Genomic DNA, 24,354 nt, shown 5'->3' with positions numbered 1-24,354 from the left:
GATGGTCATTATGGCCAAACAGTTACATTTTTGTTTCATCAGACCAGAGGACATTTCTCCAAAAAGTAAGATCTTCATCCCCATGTGCACTTGTAAACTGTAGTCTGGCTTTTTTATGGTGGTTTTGGAGCAGTGACTTCTTCCTTGCTGAGCAGCCTTTCAGGTTATGTCGATATAGGACTCGTTTTACTGTGGATATAGATACTTGTCTACCTGTTTCCTCCAGCATCTTCACAAGGTCCTTTGCTGTTGTTCTGGGATTGATTTGGACTTTTCACACCAAACTACGTTCATCTCTAGGAGACAGAATGTGTCTCCTTCCTGAGCGGTATGATGGCTGCGTGGTCCCATGGTGTTTATACTTGCGTACTATTGTTTGTACAGATGAACGTGGTATGTCTGTAAACAATTGTTGGAAAAATGACTCGTGTCATGCACAAAGTAGATGTCCTAAATAACTTGCCAAAACTATAGTTTAATAATATTAAATCTGTGGAGTGGTTAAAAAAATTTGTTTTAATGACTTCAACCTAAGTGTATGTAAACTTCTGACTTCCACTGTATGTACAACAGCAAGACAGAGGAAACACAGCCCAGTCAGTGTGTTCCTCACTCATTCACTCTTTAATCCCTTTATACAGGCCTCAGGTTCAGTCTGTGCCATGAAAGTTACCACACCATGTCTAACAGGCTGCCAGGGAAAAAGGAAAACCTCAAAAAACACTGAACTGAAAATGACTGAAAAATACTAAATCTATGAAAAGATGTGGGTTTTAAAAAAATACAATAAAAATTATTATTATATTATCATTGTCATTAGTAAAGCATATAAAGTGGGGTGGGGGGAGCATGGAAAAGATGGAAGTCAACCAAAAGTAGGTTGAAGTGATTTGATCATTTAATGTGTGTGTTCAGCTATGGTGTGCCACAGAGTGGAAAACTTCAAGCTCTTCTTCAAGTAGAAAACCTCTCTATCCTTCTTGAGACTAAAAGAAGTCTAGACACAAAAGGGGGTTCAAGTTTATCCCCTTGCATTAAGGCTCAGAGTTTGTCAATATAAAAGGAGCAAAGATAATTTTGGAAAGGAACACTGGGATTTCATCCAAAACTGCGAGCACAATGAGACCCAGTCGTCTGTAGTTGTACTGTGAAGCATAGCACGTGGAATATTTATTGCGTTTTTACATTAATCTTTTGCCATTCTAAGATATCTTCATTTTTCTCTTTTGACTTCAAACAAACACTTAAATACCCTGCAATAACTTGTGCCCTCTTGCCACCTGGATCCCATAATGGCCAGAACTTCCCTGTACCTTTGAAAAGTGTCCTATTCAAACAAGCTTTCAACATGAATGCCTGCTTCAAGAAAAAACTGGTTTTGAAAAAAATCATTTCAGCATGATTGTTTGGGCAATAAATAGGTGGAAATTCTGCAGTTCTTTATTATAAATATATAATTCTATTCTTAAATAAAAATTAAAAAAATCTCCATTACACCTGTGTCTCCAACTGTGGATGGCTCTTCCCATCGTACTGGCTCTTGACCAGTGGCAGTGCTCTGGGCAACCAACCAATCAGCAACCCTTCAGCGTTGCAGCACTAGAAAAAACAAACAAAAAAAAAACCAGCATGTTATTGGTATGATTTATTCCCCCAAACTAGATTACATTATTTATAGAAATATATAAGAATTTTATCAAGAAAAAAAGATGCTAATAATCTTTTGAGGTGTTCCATAGCCTAAAAGAACTGATATGCAAGAAATTATGGAAATATAGTTTACAAAAGTGTAATCTAATATATTTTGGCATATCAGCCACTTTATCTCACTTTTGGAAAAAACTATTAGCCGTACCTTCAAGCTTTTTTTTGCTTCTCAGAAACTGCTTAGTTTCAGTAAACTAATAGCTAAGAAACAAACATCTTGCCACTAATTATGTGTTTTGTAATGTGTACCATGGAAAACTACTGCCCTTAAAAATAACTACGTTTTTTTACCGAACATCTGCCACTCTCTAAAATGTGGTTACCTCAAGCAATGAAGTTCAGGAGTACCTATTACCTAAACATGTTTTGACTTTCATATAGAAAAAAATAATTATTTGTTCTCTTTATATTTTATCTCTTTAAATGTGTTATGGGATGTAAGTTTGTATATTTACCATATGGATGAATTCCTGCTCCTTTAGGCAGGATACCACAAATAACAGACCAAATAATTTTTTTTCCTATTTTTTATATGTATATTCTTCATTTACATTGAAAAGTACATCAAAACTAATATGAACCTATTTAGTCTCACTTTAGATGTGTAATATCTTTATACCTAATGTTTTCTACAAACATCTAATTATGTCAAGGCCATGTGGACACTGACAGCATGCGAAGAAACTTGCGCAGTAGAAACCCACTGGAATGACAAATCACTATGAGACTATTTACATGTTTAATATTGTAATAATTTACTACGTGTAGTAAAAAAGATCTTGGTGCATGTTTTTCTCATCTGTTTGCAGGTATGATAATCTGTCTTTAGACATTTGGTAAATTGTGAAATTAAAGCAGCTAACCACAAAAATAAATCTGTCAGTTGAATTTTTTTATTTTTTTATTTTTAGAAACCTTATGGAGGATTTTTGACAGTGGGATTGATAAAGTCATGTAAAAACAGCTTTTACCACAACAGGCCTGTGCAATTATCTACACATTTATTTCAATGGTGCCCTGAATTGACTGAACTGCACAAATCTGGAGAGAGAAATGGTAGCGGAAGGAAAAATAGGAAAATAATGACGACTAGGTAAAATTGTTGAAGTTCACAGTTTATTTATATACTCTTAAAACATCAGAAAACATGTACACAATATCTTCAACTGGTATTTTTTTCAATGGTTTTACAGCATTCTCTGACCTGCAAACAGATAGAAATAATAAAAGTAAAAAATAAGATGCTGAAATGAAACAAAGCCAACAACCAAAATAAATACCGTTTTACTCCTCCGTCAGTCAATGTGGTCTACCAAGCATTGTTTTTTTCTCAAGCCATTGATCTGTACCTGCTAAGTCATATGTGGAAAGACCAGGCTATCTTACAGTATGTCCCTTCTCAGATGTGTACATATAACTGAACAGTTTAAGATGCTAATGGGTATGCAATGCAAGGACATAACCATGTTTACAGATAAGAACAAAAAATAAAATAAAAATAAAGATAATGCTCATCCACACTAATAAAATCATTTGTTCTCAGCATTGAAAATAAGATTCAGGCCATTCTTCTTCCAATTATCCAGGCAACATACATTTTTGAACACTATACATACAAATGTGTACTCCAGACCTTTAGCCCTATTTTGCAAATCGTGAATGATAGAAAATAAAGTTCAGGCACAACAAATAAATTTAAAACACAATAATCCTTAGCAACACATTTCAGCTGAGAGACAATGAATACTGGAAACTGAATAATCACTGAACAACTAAACCAGCCAGAGGCTCTGACTCATAATTATGATGAACATATTCACACATAACTCATTCACAACTGCTGCCTTGTGCTCCAATGCCCCACTTTTGCAGCAGGACACCACAGCCGATGAGTGTTTCATTTAGTTATTTATTTGAACTCATAATCATAATATACAATTTTGGCATTCAACTGCAGCTACATCAAAAATTAGAGTTTGTGTCTTGATGTGATAAGCCTAAATTGGATAAACATATGGTGCCATCAAATAAATGCTCATTATACTATGAATTTAAAACACATTGCACTCCAAAATCCATGCAAAAGACAAGTCAGGGGTGGCCCATGGCCCATGGGTTGGCTGAACAACAGGAACATTTTTGTGAAAATCAGACATATATATAAAAACAGTCTAAGACATAAACATATGACACCAGCAGGAGGGAGAGACTCTGAGAGAGAGCAAACCAAGTGAAGGAAAAGAACAAGAAGCTGTGAACAGGGCAAGCAGATTAGGGAGGAATGAGCTTGGGGAGCAAATGCTGTAGCTGCGAGGGGTGGGGATAGATGATGCACAGATAGGCTGATAGGTTTCTCCGTGTCTGAGGTTGTACTCTGTGTTTACAGAGTCACTGTGCTCTCCTCACAGTGGCACTTGAGGTGACTTCAGCTTACAGGCACCTCCTATTTAACACCAGCTCAACTGCCTGCAAAGCCACGGCTGGCAAAGAGCCACACCCAGATCAACAGCCATCTGCTCAGATCACTGGACTTGGATTAGTTGTCTCAGAAAGTCTGAGAAAGGTCAGCACCAATTCAGTCCCCTTTTTCTACCTGAGCGAGACACACTGTACCCAATAGAGCCATCTTTTCCATTTGCACTACCTTTCAATGTTAAAAGAAACAAAAAAGACTCTAGATTATTAATTTTAGGGAGCCTGGACCGAGAGGCTCCAAATTCTTTAGAACACTGAACAAATGCAGGAAGGATGATGTGGAACTGTGAACCTATAACACTTTCTCTTATCATCCTAACGGAAGCATTAACTGTGTTAAGGTAGGAATCCAGACGGACAGAAATATTCCTGTGCTCACTGTATCTCAAAGTAGCAGTCGACTTGTAACGGCCATTAGGTTAATCATTTTTGAATGGGTACAAGCAGATATTTTCACAACTGTCTAATTTTAAAAGGAATTTATTAACCCATAAAACTTTTTCTAAAATTCTCTTTCATCTGATTTAAGTATAATTATCATACTCTAATATGCCACGATCAATAGATGGTTACATAGGGGCGAATATTGGACACTCAACATTTCAATCGTTTCCTTTCAGTTAATAAATTCAATCCCCTTCTCTTGCCTTTTCAACAAAAATAAATTAGTCCTGGTTGCCTGGCTGAAGCTTTCTGGGTTTCACTCTGGAAGCTGACTGAGTACAGCAAAGTTTGAGAGGTTTCAGAAGGGGTACGGGGCCAACTCGGGAGTCTGTTTTGCCTACCTTACCAAGGTACAATACCTCACGTCTCAAACTGAGTTAGCAAGGCTCGAACCTCGGGAGTGAGCTGCTTGGCAGCCTTGGCTGCCTCTGTGATGGCTTTACGATACAGGCCCTTTCTCTTCTTGTCAAAGCGAGACTGGAAGTTTTCTAGAAATGGGGCAAGTTGAGTAATTGCCAGGAAGGAAGTTGTGGGTGACCCAAACCAGGAAACTCGGGCCTCCTGCCTGACTAAAAGCCCATTATCTTTGCGACTCACTGTGATGGCTAGGATGCGGGCGGGCCACCAGGGGAAGCCAAGGATTTTGGCCCAAACAATGTCCCCTACACAAATTGTCCTGCCATCCAGGGCAACACACTTTGAGACGTTTTTGGAAAAGACGGTAGCTTTGAGGGATTTACTATGCTTTTTGACATCCTTAGGAGCAGAGGGAGAGGCAGAGGCGAAAGTGGAGGATGTGCCAGGGGCAGGGGCAGGGGCAGGGGCAGACCGCAAATCTCCGGGAGGGGGGAATTCAAATGTTTCGGTAGAGCTACACTCGGAGTTTGATGATTTTAAGTCATCTGCACTATCGATGCTGCACATGGAGGTACTAGAGGAGTCAGGCTGGCTGGAGTTAAGGGTCATGTAGACCACTAGGTTGCCAGCCTTGCTCCTGCGCGTCTCCCGCTTTTCCTCCTGCCCCTCCTGTTCCTCTGGCTCAGCCTGGGTTTCCCTGTATTCCGTGGCTGGGAGGGGTTGCGTTTGGGACTCAGATTGGGCCTGGCTCGGTAGGGATTCAAGTGCTCTGTCTGGCCTCTGGGGCTCTACAGCGGTGGCAGCTTGGCTTGCAGAGCAGGAGGAGGAGGAGGAGCGTGTGGAGGTACAGCGGGGCGCAGCTGGTTTAAGCAGTGCTAAACGTCCCCCTCCCGGTACTTTCTCCAAGCAAGGCAGCTTACATGAAGAATCATCGTTTTCTTCATTACGGTACCTTTGGGGCTTGATGCGCATCCTGGGTGGCAGGGGGTTGGAACCTGGACCTCCTCCACTGATCTGCTGCAATCGTCTGGTGAAGTGGACCTTCTGGTGGGCTTCCTGGAGAGCAGCTGCCCTGGTCATGGCCTTGGAGTTCCCACTGCTGCCTGTGACTGTCTCGCTCTGTCTTCTCTGAGCCTTGGCCATCTTCAGCACCTCTCGTGCTTTGGAATGGTCAACATTTTTGCTCTGAAGCACTTTTTTGGCATTGAGCTGCACTCGGGCATTGACAGAGGAGGGTGTTGTTGTGGGCACCCCCTTCACCACTTTGCTTCCTGCAGCTGCACCTTTGACCTGACTATGGCCCAGAGTGGAGGACTGCCGCTTGGGCCCATCAGTACCACGACTCTTCTCATCAGAGCGCGGGTCACTACGGGGCCGTTTACCAGTGGCTGCCATTGTGTTGTCATTGCGCCTTCTTTTGGCATCATCACTCCGGCAGTCTGAGATGGGGCCTCTGCGTGTCTCACGCTTGTCCCCTTGCACCACAGCCCCTTTACATTTGTCACACAGAACTTGTCTTGGTCTAAGCTTGATGGCATTCATTATAGAAGTGGGCTCCTCTCTATACAGCCTACGCTTGGGCCGCTTGATTTTGCGGGGCAGAGGCTGAGGTAACGACTGGTTGTAAGTGTCCCTGATGAACAACGGAGGTGGATAAGGGGCCCCCTCCTGAAACAAGGGAGGTGGTTTTGAGGTCCATGGGTGGGGTTGAGGACTGGGACAGGGCTGGGGCACTGCAGGAGCCTCAGCAGGGTTCTTCCGAGGGGCATCAGGAGCATTTGCAGGGTCCTTAACTGGGGCATCAGTAGGTCCTTGAGCGACACCCTTATCTGTCTCTGATTGGAATGCTTCCGTCTTTAGCTGCATAGATTCTGGTTTGTCCTTGTAATCTCTCTTGGGGAACACCGTTATGGGAATTCCATAAGGTCCAAACCTGAGTTAGAGATGATGAGAAAAAGACAGAAATTAACATTAACATGAACAATACAATACGTTTGTGAGTAATTGATCTCTTTAAATATAATTTAGATGGTTTTTCCTGTCTAAGTGGACGGTTCTTGGAAAACCTAAGCTGCTATATGGTCCAGACCTTTGCCGTTTTTGTCAAAAGCCTGGCTATAGGAGACAATACAGAAACTGATGAGTTACTATGAGGTCTTAAAGAGATAGTTCACCCAAAAATGGAAATTCTCTCATTATTTACTCACCCTCATGATATCCCAGGTGTATATGACTTTCTTTCTTCACCAGAACACAATTGAAGAAAATTAGAAAAATATCTTCGCTCAGTAGGTCCTTAAAATGGTGGATGTTGATCCGATTTTTAAAGCACCAAAAATCACAGACATTAAGCATAAATATCATCAATACGACTCCAGCGGTTAAATTAATGTCTTCTAAAGCGTTATGATTGCTTTTGGTGTGAAAAAAGATAAATATTGAAGTACTTTTTAACTCTTAATCATCGCTTCAGGTAAGCTTCACGAGAGGGTGGAGATCACGCGGCCTCTCGTGTGACAGTTGAGACATCCAGAATAAGCACACAAATGCACCATTGTGAGTAAAGAAACAGATAAAAACAGATCTAAACCAAAACCAACTAAGCTTCTGTACAGCGTTCCTCCTACACAGTTGTCAACAGTGCTGCTCTTCTGGCTGTGACTCACGTGCGTCAGTTCTCGCGTGATTCAAATGCCAGTGCGATTACATCACACGTGCGTGTGGATGCATGTGCGTGTGGAGGCATATGGATAATATTTATGCTGATTGTCTGTGATTTTTGGAGCTTAGAAAAACAGACCACTATTCACTTTCATTTTAAGGAACTACTGAGCTGACTGAGATATCTTTCTATTCTTCAAATGTGTTCTGGTGAAGAAAGAAAGTCATACACACCTGATATATCATGAGGATGAGTAAATAATGAGAGAATTTTCATTTCTGGGTGAACTATCCCTTTAACCACTACCTTCATGGTCTAGTTTCTCAGAAGACAGGTGCCAAAAGCAGGGTCTTGGGAAATCAAACCAAAGACTACCTGGATAAACCACTAAACCACCTAAATGTGACTGCAACAAACAGAAATCATACAAAGACAAACAGTGGTAGACTACAACTAAGGGATAAGGAATTAATTAGTGAAATCATGTTTCCTGTACAACAGTACGTAAATGCTTGGCATTTATATTTGACATATTTTAAGCACAAGTCACATTGTAGCTGTTTTTATTTTAATTATATTTCATTTTGTCATGGCCATGTTTATAGGAAGATGAGCAGACGTTAAAGCAGGAGATCCAATTATATTTTCTGAAACAATACAACAACCCCATTCAAAAACAGAAAAAGGTTCTGATGAGTGCTGTCAGTCGATTCAAATATTTAGTCGCGATTAAAATATATAGATTATATATAACTTTCCTGTTAAATTGCATTTAACATATTCCAAGTTCCTTCTTAGAAAAGAAAACAATATGTAACAATAATGTTTTATTAACATTTTCAAACAAAGTACTCAAAACGATAAGCAAATGCAAAAAGTGCTCAGTGTAGGTGCTCGACCAAAAAAGGGGAAAACAGCTTCAAAAGGAAACGTTGGCACACCATAGCTCCAAAAATAGAAATTGTAGATATTCCCACCTTGGTGACATTGACTACCCTGCTCTTCATCAGACCATGACCAAACAAAGTACTCCACAATATAAAAACATAAATGCACTAAAATAGCATCTATTCAAGTAACATTAAACGTTATTCAAAGTCTAAGTGGGAGCTTGACTAATTTAAAAAGAACTCCCATAGGTTAAGTTTTCAATGCAGTGGGTATTAACTCTCATCCTCCACAATATTAATTGTGCCTATCCACTTACAGCTACAGCAATCGTGAAGTTGCATTCACATGATTTGTGTGGTTTTAACACCACGTGAAAAGTGCAGAAAAGAATGTCTTGTTTTGCTTTTAGCGCTGGCACTGTGCACTTATATAATACTTTATCCAAATTGTCCATTAAGACGGAAGCACAACACAGCGCCAGGGAGACTTTGATGCTTCACTCTAGCGAGTCATGTGAATGCAGCTTTTCACAGGTCTCATCTGGGTTTGTTTTGTACAACAAATATGCTTAAGAGGTTCTTTCTCCATCACTTGATCATTGATTGACACGGAATCACTGCTGTGTTTGTTTGTGGTGTGTGCATCAGTGTAATGACCCTGAGCGGACACATCGCAATGGTTCCGCCCTATTCCAACCATAGCCCTTTTCCACCAACATGGTTCGGGGATGGGTTACTGGGCCTGGGATTCCATGTTTTGTTCAGAAAGAGGAATACCCACTTAGTTATGAAGATAGCAAATTGCTATCTTGTCAAGTACACCGGTAGAATTCTCAATCAAAACTTAATATTATACACCAAGACAAAAATCCAAATTTAACCACCTGCTACACCAATGATAATAATTCCACTGTTACAGTATATAAGACTTAGCAAGTTAAGCCACATTAAAAAAGTTCATAGTAAATAATGTAATTAAGTTAAGCCAAATACACACTACCTGTCGACATTACTGGTCGTCTTGAGCATAGATATAGTCTCTGATATGTCTCGTTAAGCAATGTAATGCTTACGTTGGATTGCATTTCTCTGTATGTTTAAATATGTCCTCAAAATCAGAAGTAAAGCTGTACAAACACTGTGACGCCCCATGTTTGTTTGTTTGCTAAATTAAATGTCAAATCAGTAAATGTGTTAATCGTGATTAAGAGAAATTAATGCGTTAAATATTTAAAAATAATTGCATGCATTAATGCATAATTTCGACAGCTCTATTTCTGTTAGGATAAAATTCCACTTTAGAGTACTTACTGTCCTGTCCTCACAATCTCCATCTGTGTTTAATCTATAGTTGACAATATTTCGTTAAATAGCCTTTTTGTTGGCAACAGGATATACACTGATCAGCCACAACATTAAAACCATCTGCCTAATACTGTGTAGGTCCCTCTTGTGCCACCAAAACAGTCATGCCATGGTCCAAATCACTGAGATCACATTTTATGCACTGCAGCCACATGATTGGATGATTAGATAATCGCATGGATGATTGTTGGTGCCAGATGGGCTGGTTTGAGTATTTCTGTAACTGCTGATCTCCTAGGATTCTGGTCACTTCTATAAAAATTAATACGAAAGTTTATCATCAGCATAACACTGTTTTTCTTTTGTGATTATAATGTACAGTATACCTAGTAATAAGTCTTATCATGAAAAGTCAAGCAGTGTGTCATGGTGCACTTCAAAACTAGTGTAAACTATTTTTTTTCTAATCTATGCAGTTTTTTTTTTTCACCCAATTTGGAATGCCCAATTCCCAGTGCGCTTTAAGTCCTCGTGGTCACGTAGTGATTTGCCTTAATCCGGGTGGCGGAGGATGAGACCATCAAACCACGCATCTTATCACGTGGCTTGTTGAGCGCATTGCCACGGAGACATAGCGCGTGTGGAGGCTTCACGCCATCCACCGCGGCATCCGCGCTCAACTCACCACGCGCCCCACCAAGAACGAACCACATTATAGCGACCACGAGGAGGTTACCTCATGTGACTCTACCCTCCCTAGCAACCGGGCCAATTTGATTGCTTAGGAGACCTGGCTGGAGTCACTCAGCACACCCTGGGATTCGAACTAGTGAACTCCAGGGGTGGTAGCCAGCGTATTTTACCACTAAGCTACCCAGGCCCCCTAATTTATGCAGTTTTGATAATAAAATTAGACTCCATGTTAATTGAGGGACTACAATGTATATTTGTAAAAAAAAACACTTTTTTTTTACACCGCTGGGCTATTAAATGAACTGGAAAAACAAGCTATTTTACAACTATTTATATATACATTTTAATGTAAATCTTGATGTTGAATTGAATAACCATGTAATTTGTCATATATTGTGCCATATATTATATTGTCCTCTATGACCCATATGCGTTTCCTATGGGATTTAATGCATTTAACACTGGTATTATTTTTGTAATACATCGATTGTTTTCAGTTTCCATTTGTTATGTATTTAAATATACAGTATGTTAAATACCATGTTCAAGTTTGTGTAGTATGCAAGCATTACAAGTTGCCATTCAGCCAATTGCATGGCATTATACCCATCACATGGACAGTCCACAAGGAGCAACCTGAGGTTAGATAACTAGTTCACAGCAAGGGCACAATGGTATTCGCTCTTGGACCACTTCTTATTGTTTCAACTTGCAACTTTTCTTTTTTCAGTACGCCTCACCACTCTGAATAACAAATAAAGCTATAGAGTACAGCTGTTTGTCTTTTAAAGCGGACATATGTCACTTTTTCAGTGTTAAATTACTTTCTTCTATCCCAGCTTAATATATGGACAACTACAAGTTAGTCATTCAGAGGTTTATTTTCTCGAAAACTGTAAAGGCTTTGTCTCTGTGGCACTATATAATTCCTGTGTTTGTTTAGAGCGAGCCGCTTACACTACTGACTATCTGATGGTTCGAACAACAGCAGATGAGGGGCGTATTCAGAAAGCATTGTTTATTTTTGCAATTTTGTTCAGTGGCACTAGTGTTGCAGAAATTATATACTTCAGCTTTAACAAGTTTATAATTTTTTTTATTATTTTTTTTTTTTTTTTTTAAAAGGGTCATGACATGAGGAATGAAATTTTCCTTGATTTTTTAACATGTACAGTGCTGTGAAAAAGTATTTGGCCCCTTCCTGATTTCTTCTATTTTTGTGTATTTTTCATAGTACATTGTTTTAGATCTTCAAACAAGATATAACATAAAACAAAGGCAACCTGAGTAAACACAAAATACAGTTTTCAAATATATATATATATATATATATATATATATATATATATATATATATATATATTTTTTTTTTTTTTTTTTTATTGAAGCCAAAAAGTTATCCAACTATATCACCCATGTGAAAAACTAACTGCCCCCTTAAACTTAATAACTGGTTGTGCCACTTTTAGCAGTAACAACTGCAACCAAACGCTTCCGATAAATGGAGATCAGTCATTCACAACGCTGTGGTGGAATTTTGGCCCACTCTTCTTTGCAGAACTGCTTTAAGTTCAGCCACACTGGAGAGTTTTCGAGCATGAACTGCCTGTGTAAGGTCCAGCCACAGCATCTCAATCGGGTTCAAGTCAGGACTTTGACTACGCCACTCCAAAACTTTCATTTTGCTTCTTTTGAGCCATTCAGAGTTGGATTTACTCCTATGCTTTGGATCATTGAAAGTTTCCCGTGAACTTGCATAGCAGAATACGATGTAACACCGCTGCTTATCTGTTTATCCTGACTTAGCAGTATTAACATAGTCAGCATTTGGCTGATACTAAACAGTACTGATGTTTATTCAACTATTTATTTTATTTTTATTTATTCTTTATTTTAATGGTCAGCATTTGGCTGATACTAAACAGTACTGATGTTTATTTAGCTATTTATTTTATTTTTATTTATTCTTTATTTTAATGGTCAGCATTTGGCTGATACTAAACAGTACTGATGTTTATTCAACTATTTATTTTATTTTTATTTATTCTTTATTTTAATGGTCAGCATTTGGCTGATACTAAACAGTACTGATGTTTATTCAACTATTTATTTTATTTTTATTTATTCTTTATTTTAATGGTCAGCATTTGGCTGATACTAAACAGTACTGATGTTTATTTAACTATTTATTTTATTTTTAATTATTCTTTATTTTAATGGTCAGCATTTGACTGATACTAAACAGTACTAATGTTTAACTATTTATTTTATTTGTATTTATTCTTTATTTTAATGGTCAGCATTTGACTGATACTAAACAGTACTGATGTTTATTTAACTATTTATTTTATTTTTATTTATTCTTTATTTTAATGGTCAGCATTTGACTGATACTAAACAGTACTGATGTTTATTTAGCTATTTATTTTATTTTTATTTATAGGTCAGCAATTGACTTATACTAAACATACAGTACTGATGTTTATTAAGCTATTTATTGTATTTTTATTTATTCTTTATTTTCTCAGTGTTCATTTCTAGAATTTGTTGACAGTGTATAATAATAATGTCAAATATTCTTTGATAAAAATATTTAAGAAATCAGCCTTCTGAGTACCTTTGCATAGTCATATTGGTGAAAAATAGGTGAAAAATCCACATAGAAAAGATCTGTTTTCATTCCAGCTCAAAAATTAAATATATCGGCCACCATATCGGTAATCTGTGAATTTTCCCTCTTAAAATCTGTATCGATCTCAAAAATCCCATGTCGGTCGGGCTCTACAATATACCATTTATCACTTAAGTAATGGTGAGCAGTGAGATGGCAAGGAGACAGCAGAGAGCCAATCACTACAGTGGGCGCTTACTATAAAGTCTTAAAGGAGCAGCACCAAAACTGAGCGTTTAAGACAGAGGGTCAGAATGAGGGTGGAAAATTATCATATTTTACAAATGTATGACTAATAAGGGAAGCTCAAGGAGCATATTAAAACAATAAAAGTGATATATCTTAAACTTGATATATCCCAATAGTATCATAAAACTAGTCCATGTGACTTGTGTTATATATCATTATCTTCTGAAAGCATATGGTGAGAAACAACCAAAAATGTTTGCAATTTGTCAGTGAAAATCTTGTCTGTTGCGTGTTCATGAGCTCTAAGCATTTCTGACAGAGGGTCAGAATGAAGGTGGGAAATGATCATGGTTTACAACTAGGGATGCACCGATACCACTTTTTCTCTTCCGATCCGATTCTGATATCGGAAATCTCAGTATCGGCCGATATCGATCCCGATCCGATACCAGTGTTGTTTTTTTGCAAAATCAGGAACTAATTGGGAGTACTCTTTAATATGTAAAGAAATACTAACTACACATTATTTCAATATAAATGTATAGCTTATTAAGAAATCTTTATTGTTAACTAGTATACTGGATAATGTAGCAGCAAAATTAACAGTAATTCCAGTAGAAGTCATCAGTAGAAAAGAAGACTTATTTTTATGTTTTTTTGCAAAAAAAATTCAACTTGTATCTGGACTTTAAAGGATTCAGATCTCTTTTTTGTTCAATTTAGTTGTAAGATATCAGTCCACTTTTCATTCACACAGTTATTTTTTGGAACCCATTCAACTTAAGTATTGTTATAATTTGTAAACAAATGATAATAATAATAATATATTATAATAGTAATATATAATAATGTATCTCAATCGTGCACCTTTTGTCACGGATCCACGGGTCTCTCTCTCTCTTTCTTCCTCACTGCTGTCAGCGCTCACTCTCCCCTGAGTTCTGATTACACGCACCTGCATATCATTAGTGGCTGATCAAGGACTGCATAAATATACCCCGCTTTCACACACACTCTTTGTCTCTTCTCATCGATAGTATCTCTGAGACTCCAGACCTTTCTACTATGTCAAAGATACCTGTGTCTTCATTATTGCCCGCAAGTATCATAAGACTGTTGTGAGTTATCTGTTCATCGTGTCTATACCCTGTCTCGATATTACTCACCTGCTGTTTGCCACTCTGCTCAGCTGGATTTACTCACAATGTTTACATCACTGTTTCAATCACCTGTTCAATAAACCCTGCTACTGAGTTCATATCTCTGCCTCTGTGAGTATCTCCGTGACACCTTTAAATTTTAAACCCTCACGCTTTTATTTTGACATTCTGAACTCTCCAGGTAGTCTATCACACGTCTTCAAGTGGCTTTGAATAAAATGCACGAGTCATATGAACTACTTTAATTGTGTTTTTATGGTTCTTTTATGTCATTTTTGAGCTTGACAGTAACGAACATGACTAACACACAGTATTGGATTTGGATCGGGCTCATCGGACCGATACCCGATCCGTTTAAAAACGTCAGTATCGGAGCCGATACCAATCCAGGTATCGGATCGGTGCATCCCTATTTACAACTAATATATATATATATATATATATCACCATTCACTTTCATTGCATCTTTTTCCATGAGTCAAAAATTCTGCGTAACATCTAAAGTCATATGGTTTTAGACCAGCATGAGGCAGAGTAAATGATGACATTTTTGGGTGAACTTTGTCTTATAAGCTATAAAAAAAAACTAAAGAGATCCTATATATAGACCATGTACAATAAAAATAAATATAATTTATGAAGACCTAATGGTAGGATAGATGCTCCTGATGAAGGGTAAAGTCACACCCAGGTAATGCCAACAGCTTTGAGAGCCAAACTGTATGTGGAAGTGTTCAAGATGCATACGTACGCATATAGCCAAAATATACCTTTTCGAAAGGTCCATGAGCACCCCGGAGAAGATCTTCTCGCCCACGCGAAACGACACCACGAGCGCATCATCGATGATGTGATCCAGTGAGACTCGAACCTCTGAGCCGAGCACCAGACGGTCCACCGTGTCATGCTCAGGACACAGAGCCGGGGGTTTCGTCTCTAACTCCTCTGTCCTCTCAGGTTCACGGAGGTCCGTTCGCTGATGAGGAGGATGCGACGAGCGCACCTCCTCCGGTTCTGACGATGAGATGAGCGATTGATCCACCGCAAGGGCTGGAAGTTCAGGAGAGTCATTGCTGGAGACAGCAGAAAAGTCACTAATGCAACTCTGTCCCAGCGAGGTGCCCTCCGCGTTGGACAGAGAGTCCAGATGATCTGACGGGTGACGGATGTCGTGGAAAGCATCCTCGTGAGCTTCGGGTTCGGACCCGGGCGCATCATTTGCAGGTTCGGGCTCCGGCTGCGTGAAGCCTATCAGTTCACACTCTAGGTCGGTAGGATGTGTTGATTCGGGATTCGAGTCGTATTCGACTGTCGGTTCGGCCGGCTCGGCAAGGGACAGTCCAGGCTCAGGTTCCGACGGATGAACGGGCAGGGAATGCAAGAAGACTACGGAGGGCTGGGAGTCGGGGAGAAGGCATGGGCTGCTGACCTCGTTTGCGGGCTCTTTCAAGCGCCCCCCGTACTCAGAAACGCCTGTATACCTGTAGTCCATCAGCACGGGCTGCTCTGTTGCATCCACGCACCCCCAGGACCCCCCCGTCTCGGCGCGCTCACCGTCCGCATGGGCAACGAGGGCTTTTCCCGCGGCTTGAATGTCCGGCCTTCTAATTTCCATCTGGACCTGGCTGCATATCTGAACTGCATCCACAACCGTGGGTTGGTGACAAAGCTCCATTTCCGGGTCGAAGTCCTGCGACGATTGGATCTCTAGGTCGGCCACATGCTCTCCTGGCTCGGGCTCGTATTCCAGCCCGTCCCCCGCTGTTGTTGTTGTTGATGCCGCAGCAGCAGCTCCTGGCTCCGCAGCCACGGCCGCCATTTTCTTTCCGCTTTGCAACCACTACTTGGCCCTCTCCTTCTGATAAGATTAGAGCCCGCCCATCTACAACTACTGACACTTCCCATTGGCTGTTTGTTCAGGAGGTTGTTATTGATTGGTTCATCTTCTTGCCATTCATAGGAAATCCCTGGAAACGTGTACTGTGATTGGTTTCTTTTATGTCAATATACTTTGCTTTTAAAATAAGATGCAACTTTGACGCCACCAGGGGCGATGTTGAGCTGTGTTTTTATGTCATGTTCTCAGCATTGTTGTTGCCAACATGAAGAATAAATCTACAATTCAATTTGGTTAGCTAGTTTATGTACATTCAATTAAAATAGTTAATTATTATACAATAAATAACTAAAAAGCGCTGCTGTTATGAAAACAGTCAAGTAAATGGTTTCCCACAAAGAATTTGAGTCTCTTCCACTTAAAAATGCTTGAAGCCTACATGAATGTGTAAAGACGCTAATGTCAACAATATTTAGTTATCCATTTTCCAAAGGCTGCATTTTTCACTGTATTCTCAATGACCTACCAATCATCAACACACTGACATCTTACTTTTCCTCTCACCTGATGATACTTTTATCATATTATAACGGAAAATAGGCAAGTAAACAGTGTGAGGAGTCACTACACACTGAGTTTTCCCCCCAAATATAATATTAGTGCACAGTTACACACATCTATACAGAAAAAACAAAACAAAAACGTTCTGTATAATTTCAGAGTGCAGGGTGCATTCAGGTATGACGTAAGATTGAGTCTTAATATGCTGTCAGCAATATGTTGTAGTGCAATGACCCCGAACATTAACATAACTAGTAAAGAAGCACAGCTATAAGAAGAATTTTTCACACTGTATGATCTGTAGTTGATTTAATAAAAAACACGAGAGCTGTATTTTTAAAAGTGTTTAAAAAAATAAATAATATATAATGTTCTAAATCTTCACAGGTTCTGATTCTGGTAAGAAATTGTAGCCAATCAGATTTCTTCACCATATCATAATTTTTCAACATGACACATTTATTGTCAAACCTTGAGACACTTTGAAGAAGAATAGCAGTATTATAAAAGTTTATGTTTCACTATATGGTTTACATTCATTAAATCTTTGTCTGGGTGACTCAGTTGTGAAAGACACAGTTTTACGAGTGTTTTGCAATAGTACCATATACTGTCAGTGATGTATCTTTTAACAGCCAAGAGTTGTGTCATTCAGTAAGTAGGGGGTTACCAGTCTGTCTGCTTTAATAGCAACTTTACTACTCTATTCATCTGTGTCTAATAAAATCAAACTAAATCTTATGTTTGGATGAGGTTTTTATTTTATTTTATTCTGCAAAAAGGACAGTTCATGGATAATAATTACATGGTTAGTAAGAAAAAAACAAGATAATAATAATATTATTATTTATTCATTTGTTATCTTATGTCAGTGGTTCCTTTGGATGGATGACTGGTACCATTTCATTTTTAATTTCACAAACACTTGTGAAATATTGAATTTATGTTTTATTGGGTCATTTAACCCTTATGTTGTGTTGCAGTCATTTTGAACTCTTTTTTTTTTAATTTTTTTTTTTTACTTAATCCAACTGGAATAAAAGTCCTTGACTGTTTACATATGGTATCTGAAAACACACACACACACACACACACACACACACACACACACAAATTGGACCATTTTCTTTAAATGTTTTGGTTTTATTTCACTATGTTACAGTTGTTGTGTTCTCCATCAAAAATGACTGGCCATTGAAAATGAATGGATTAGACTGCAAAATACAGAAACATTAAATGTTCAGGAGCATCCCAATCCTTTAGATGAGCACAATACTTGCTGCAATTTGACCTCTGAGTGAAACAAATTTTCGCATTGCATTCTACTAATTGAGACCTTTCCAATGATATAAAACACATGCTATCTCATCTTTTTTTTTATGGTTTAACCAATTCTGAATATAATTGTTGTGATAATACATTTGCAAATGATGAGAACGAAACTTAATTCTTATTTGTCAGCAAATTAAAAATCATTATTTAAGAAGGTAGGATAAGCTTTAAAATGACACATATTTTGTTCAGATCAGGCAAGTGGTTATTACTTTTTTTTTTTTTTTCTGATGGGAGTACCCTCCACTGGCCCAATATAAGCTCAGTTCAATTAATCCTTCTATCAATAAAATATAAATATTTTTTAAAATACGTTCAAAAAACAAGTACAAAACATAATTACTAAAAAAGAAGTTGATAAAAAATCTAATTCAATATCTTGTCATAATATATGCAATATGAGAGATTTATAAACAATCTTAGTGGGCTGGTCATTTCTGACCAGGAACACAAAATGTGTTAGCACAAATCAAACACAACACAAGGGTTAAGAACCTGTTACACTGGGGGAAAAAACATTTGTTGGCTCAACAACCATAACGTAGAAAAATAAAAAGCTTCTACTCAGAAATGTACATATTTCTAACATTTTTAGCTTTAATACATTTTCAATAATGTGTACAACACAAAATATAAATTTTATGGTGACCTTAGAGAGTTACATAAAGTAAATGAATCATCATGAGTTCCTTGAACTTTTTTAGCTGACAAATCCATAAAATTAAGATTTTAAGTATAATACTAACTCAGATAAACACAGACAAAACTGAGGTTGCAGGGAATACCAATAAACCCTTGCGCTTGAATAATTTAAGCATGATTGTTTGGTCTAAAGGAACTTCCCTGATAGTACACCACCCAGATGTCTATTTGATGTGTGAGTATTTACATCTGGAAGACATTTGTTTTTATGTTGTTTGCTCATCTGCAATACGTCTGCAAGATGTTTCCTCTCGTATGTAACTAAGACATTCAGCAGATGTCTTTGAGGCATTTATGATTTAGATTGTTTGTAAATCTGATATTTTTAAGATGTTTAGCAGATGTTAATTAGATGGTGATGCTTTCCAGATGAAACCCTCATCTTTAGACATCTTGGAGATGTACAATACATGGGCTTTCTTGGTTATGTTGGCATTTAATTAGTTCAAAGAATTCAAAGAGACTTCGGCTCTTTTTAATATCATTGTTGTTGTTTTACTGTAAATAGCTGTTTCATGTAAAGTCACTGTAGGAGCCATTTTATTAATTTTTTTTCAATTTTACCGTTTGTATGTTGTATTTGTAAATTTTACTTTTAGGCTACTGTAATTTCATTGTTGGACACTAAGTGAATCTTGAGGGCATAGTAAGTGCTATATAGGTGAGCACAGAGGAAGAGGAAGTAAGATGTTGTTGGCGGGAAAGCACAACAATTTTTGTCCGTGTTCAGGAGATCATGGTTAACGTGTTCATAAGAAGTTTTAAAACAACTTGCTTTTGCTAAATCTTATTCATGTGACATACATTTTTAAGTAAATAAAGTTGAATGAACTGATACATTTGTGTATATCTAATAAAGGTTTTCTAGTTGTGCTGACATAAAATAACCATAAGTTAAATTTACTTAAAAAGCGTGATGCAAAAATGCTACATATGTAGTTTCAATATATCTACACATAATTTTTTTACTGTAACTACACATTCAGTAGAGCAAAAATTCTAGTCTTGGTTGCAGCACTGTCCCACGATAGTCCTCAACTGAAGATAATATTATCTCATCATCAATGGCCTTTGATGCTTCAAAGAAATCTCTAAATCCAGACAAATGTCACACCGTTCTTTGTTCCCCAAGAATCAATGTGTGCTTTCTTAGGTCAGACCTTGCAGAAAGCTCTGGCAGTATAACAGTGAGATTGATCTGTTCTGATTCCATTTGTATCTCTCTTTAGCTCATTATTCTGCTGGACTTGTGGTGATTTCTGAAGCTGGAATTTATCAATACATCTCAACATAAGACTTAGAAATAAAAAGATATTATTTGTCCTCCGTGACTCTAGCATTATAGCAGGTGAGGAGGGGAAGTATGATGTAATGAAAGCTGTATTCTATGAGAAACTATAACACAGAGGTTTATGTGCTGAAGGACATTGGCCTGTGGCACGTGTTTCTTTCCTTTTTAAACTTCCAGACAAGACAGACAGTATTAGACAGATTTTTCCGACTGCAGTATTTTGATTAATGAATTTTTAGTTGGTTTGTGAGAACTCTGATGAATATCCAATCTTTTCATACATTTGAGGTTAGAGGAAAATATAATATTATTTCTCAGTGGTTGCTCTTACATAGCTCCAGAGAATTAATGGAGCTATTAATTTAAGCATCAACTTTGTCTCAAACATTTTTCCTAAAATTTCTTAGAAGGGAAAAAAGGCACAAATGAGACAATTGTTGACACACAGTAAGATAATAGAGCAATGAAAATTAACATTTAGTCTCAGAAGAATTTGCTTTCCATTTCATTACTGTCTAGGAGACATAATAGAGATATTAAACAAAGTTGTGATATTTCTCTCCGATGGGTTGAGCTGATTTTTTCTCTTGTTTTGTGCTTCCTAGAAAAGGGTGAATTCAGGTAAATTGGGCCACTTTTTGTAATTGAAATGAATAGGTTGACCTAAATTCACCTTATATCAAGTTAGATAGACAGGGTTTGTATAAGTATGAATCATAATCTACTGGAACATATTGCTCACACGTGCAAGATTATCCTGCGTATTCTGGCCCCCAGTTTGAGGTGAAGAGCTTTCTGTCCCTCAAAAGCGAGGCCAAGGCAGATGGTCTTCTGTACTGCTAAGTATCAGGTCTGACATGAGCACAGCTGCAGACTGCAGTCCATTCAGGGGCACAGGTACTATAGCAGTCAAAAGGAACATTTCTTTATGGTCTTAAATCTTCACTAAAAAAAAAAAAAAAAAAAAAATCTTTTTTTTTTTTTAAAGATTTACGCATTTTAATTTCATAACAAAATCCCATCAAATCGAATTGAGCAATCTTTAATAAAATTAAATTAAAAATATTAAAAGTTTTATTTATAAAATGTTAAGCATTACACAATTCAATTTGATCAAATTTGATCATAATATTGAAATGTATAAATCTTAAAATTGGGCTAAATTCGTTTATTTATTTATTTATGTGTAAAACATTTTAAAGCATATCAAATATACTGCAAAAATATATTCTGGAGTAAAACCCAAAAGAAACTATAATATTTGCATGATTTTTGTTACTGTGTGGATCATTTTTATGCAATTTATCATTTTGAAATTATTAATTTATGTTTTAAAATGATACATTTTAGGTATTAGTCATAATTACAACAACTATACATTTTACTAGTATAGTATAACACCTTTTGTACATCAAGTGCAGCTCAAAGTACTTCACATATCAGAAATTAAAAGTCAAAGGAAGTGACTGCATTAAAATGAAAGTATTTTTAAACATATATAGAAATGTCTTTTAAAATAAAATGTTTCAATTAAAAATTATAGTAAAAAGTTAAACATTCATCTACACAAAAGTAAATAAAAAGTAATCACACAGCAGAAATGAAAGTTTCTCAGTGCTATAGAATATCCAAATCTAAACTGTTTTAAAGAATACAATACAAAGCAAACTAAAATAAAAATTCTTGCTTAAATACTGTAGTTTATATATAGTATGGTATACTATATTGTACTGGTTGCTAATGTTAAAGCTAAGTGTATATTTCTAAGAAAACCCCTAGGCATTGTTAAATGAACTTGCTTAAGTTCAAGTCTATGAGTTTGTTACCAGGTTACTGTTATAGTTTTAAACAAAGACACAAAAGCCCCAGCCAAAAGAGTTGCTGCATTACTCCCATTAATCATCTATTTGTCATTTATATTGGCCATTTAGATGACAAATGCTATTGACATTATTTCCGTTGTTAAACCACACTGTACACACTTGTCCACTGTACAAGCACTTCTGAGGATCACTGCAAGGTTACATTTATTGAAAGCGATTTTGAACATGAATGAAGTCACTTGTTTCCTTTCATTGCCATGTAAGGTACATCACTGGTACTCAGGTAACCAACCGAACGGTCATCCACTTGATGACTTGCTATTTTGTGGTGCCATCGTAAAAGTTTATGGCATAGTTGTGATGATGGTGTGCCCATAATGTCATGAAAAAGAGGCAGAGTTAGGGCTATGGATAGAGTATATAAGCACAGAGAAATTCACCCATCAGCACCTTTCTCCAACCTCAACTCTCAGCTTGCTCTTCTCTCTCCGCTCAACGACCAACACTCAAACCATGGCTTTCGCTGGCAAGTGGGAAACTGAATCTCAGGATGGATACGAGGAGTTCTGCAAACTGATTGGTAAGCCATTTGTCTTCAAACAGTTGTTATTTTGCTCTGTTAGCATGTATGTGGCTGTACAGATGGTGGTTACTGAGTGGCTAAAGTTCTGGGCTAATATTCCAAAAGTTGCTGGTTTGAACCTCTGAATGGATGTTTGAAAAACAAAACAATGTTCCCATATCCACATCATTATCGTGCATTAAGCAAAGCACTTTCTACTGTAAACTGCTTTGGACAAGAAAATGTCTGTTAAATGACTTATGCATGCAGATCTTCCAACAAGTTCTTGTGCTTTTGCATATCCTTTACAAGCATATCTTAAAGAAACTGCATTTAAATTTGTTATTCACTGCAAACTAGCAGCTGAAATGCATAAGAATAACTTTAACTCTTAAGCGTTTACTGTTGCAAATCGGTGAGCTAAACTGAATCCTGTAAAATCTCACTGCTGGAACTGTGCATGGATTGTACAAGGATCAACTCTAGACAGTAAAAGCTGCACTGCTGTAAATTTTGATTACTCTTGTACACCTCAGGGATCCCTGATGATGTCATCGAGAGGGGTCGTGACTTCAAGCTTGTGACCGAGATCACCCAGAATGGTGATGAGTACACATGGGTGCAACACTACCCAAAAAACCACACGGTGTGCAACAAATTCATCGTTGGCAAGGAGAGTGACATGGAGACAGTTGGTGGGAAAAAATTTAAGGTATAGTGTTCCTCTTATGTGCCCATATGAAGACATGTCTGTATAACTCCAAGTTTATGCTCTTCTGTCTGTGTGATGTTACAGTTAGACGCTTAAAGGGATAGTTCACCCAACAATTAAAATTCACTTACACATGTTTTTCCAGACCTGTATGAAAGTGAATGGAGACTGAGGCTGTCATTCTGCCTAAACAAAATCATACAAGTTTGGAACAACAGGAGTAAATGATGACATAATTTTCATTGTTGGGTGAATGATCCCTTTAAATGCTCGTGTATGCACATTATGAACATTTAATATGTTCATAAACTGATTAACATGTGAAAACGTATAATTGTGTATTTTTTCCAGGGGACCGTCAACATGGAAGGGGGCAAGCTGGCCATAAGTTTCCCCAAGTACCACCACACATCTGAGATCAGTGGTGGAAAGCTGGTTGAGGTGAGAATTAAAGCAAAAATTCTAAAATGAACTGAAATACCTGTAGTACATTTTCTAACACTCCCCTTTTTCTGCTTTGCAGACCTCCACAGCATCTAGTGCTAAGGGTCCTGTTGTTTTTGTACGTACAAGTAAGAAGATCTAACTGCAACAAATGACTGTTCTGCTCTGTACAACCACTGACATTACTTAATAAAATATAAGCTTTACTTACAGATGTCTCTGTATCGCTCCACTTCATCCTTCTACTGCATAAATAAATGTAATAATAAAATTATTATCCAGTGGATTTGCATTGTAAAGAAGGCAATTATTTAATCAAGTAAAAAATATTTAAAGATATTGCTGACAGCATGGCTACCACTGGAGGGCAGTCAACCCTTAAATCCTACATATGAACATAAACCCTGCAGCTGTTCTCTAACAAAGACAAACCCATTTTTTTTTAAAGCATACTGAGGACAACACTACTGATTACAGAAAAGGGGGCTGGGGTTTTTAATGATTAAGACTTCCTTTGATGATGAAAATGTAACAAAT

At 37.5% G+C, this 24,354-nt stretch overlaps 2 protein-coding genes across 2 annotated transcripts; one reads left to right on the top strand and one right to left on the bottom strand.

Moving 5' to 3' along the window:
• Window positions 1-2,806: 2,806 nt before the first annotated feature.
• LOC127431202 (PWWP domain-containing protein 2A-like) lies at window positions 2,807-17,657 on the bottom strand. The gene is made up of 2 exons (XM_051681519.1): window positions 15,324-17,657; window positions 2,807-6,916 (listed from the first exon to the last, which is right to left on the bottom strand). The coding sequence occupies exons 1-2, from the start codon at window positions 16,370-16,372 to the stop codon at window positions 4,987-4,989; spliced, it is 2,979 nt and encodes a 992-aa protein (XP_051537479.1). The 5' UTR covers window positions 16,373-17,657; the 3' UTR covers window positions 2,807-4,986.
• A 4,884-nt stretch (window positions 17,658-22,541) lies between these two features.
• LOC127431228 (gastrotropin-like) lies at window positions 22,542-24,053 on the top strand. Its single transcript, XM_051681564.1, has 4 exons — window positions 22,542-22,679; window positions 23,198-23,373; window positions 23,725-23,814; window positions 23,897-24,053. Exons 1-4 carry the CDS (start codon window positions 22,613-22,615, stop codon window positions 23,957-23,959), a joined length of 396 nt encoding a protein of 131 aa, XP_051537524.1. The 5' UTR covers window positions 22,542-22,612; the 3' UTR covers window positions 23,960-24,053.
• Window positions 24,054-24,354: the final 301 nt, after the last annotated feature.

Source organism: Myxocyprinus asiaticus, chromosome 40, assembly GCF_019703515.2.
Source record: "Myxocyprinus asiaticus isolate MX2 ecotype Aquarium Trade chromosome 40, UBuf_Myxa_2, whole genome shotgun sequence".
Classification (NCBI taxonomy): Eukaryota; Metazoa; Chordata; class Actinopteri; order Cypriniformes; family Catostomidae; genus Myxocyprinus; species Myxocyprinus asiaticus.
This window is presented reverse-complemented; position numbering and strand designations above follow the sequence as displayed.

Coding starts and splice junctions, on each gene's coding strand:
- LOC127431202 (XM_051681519.1), bottom strand. CDS start 16,372: ATGGCGGCCGTGGCTGCGGAGCCAGGAGCTGCTGCTGCGGCATCAACA. Junction 6,917..15,323: donor CTCATGGACCTTTCGAAAAG/GTATATTTTGGC, acceptor TCTCTAACTCAG/GTTTGGACCTTATGGAATTC.
- LOC127431228 (XM_051681564.1), top strand. CDS start 22,613: ATGGCTTTCGCTGGCAAGTGGGAAACTGAATCTCAGGATGGATACGAG. Junction 22,680..23,197: donor GGAGTTCTGCAAACTGATTG/GTAAGCCATTTG, acceptor TGTACACCTCAG/GGATCCCTGATGATGTCATC. Junction 23,374..23,724: donor TTGGTGGGAAAAAATTTAAG/GTATAGTGTTCC, acceptor TATTTTTTCCAG/GGGACCGTCAACATGGAAGG.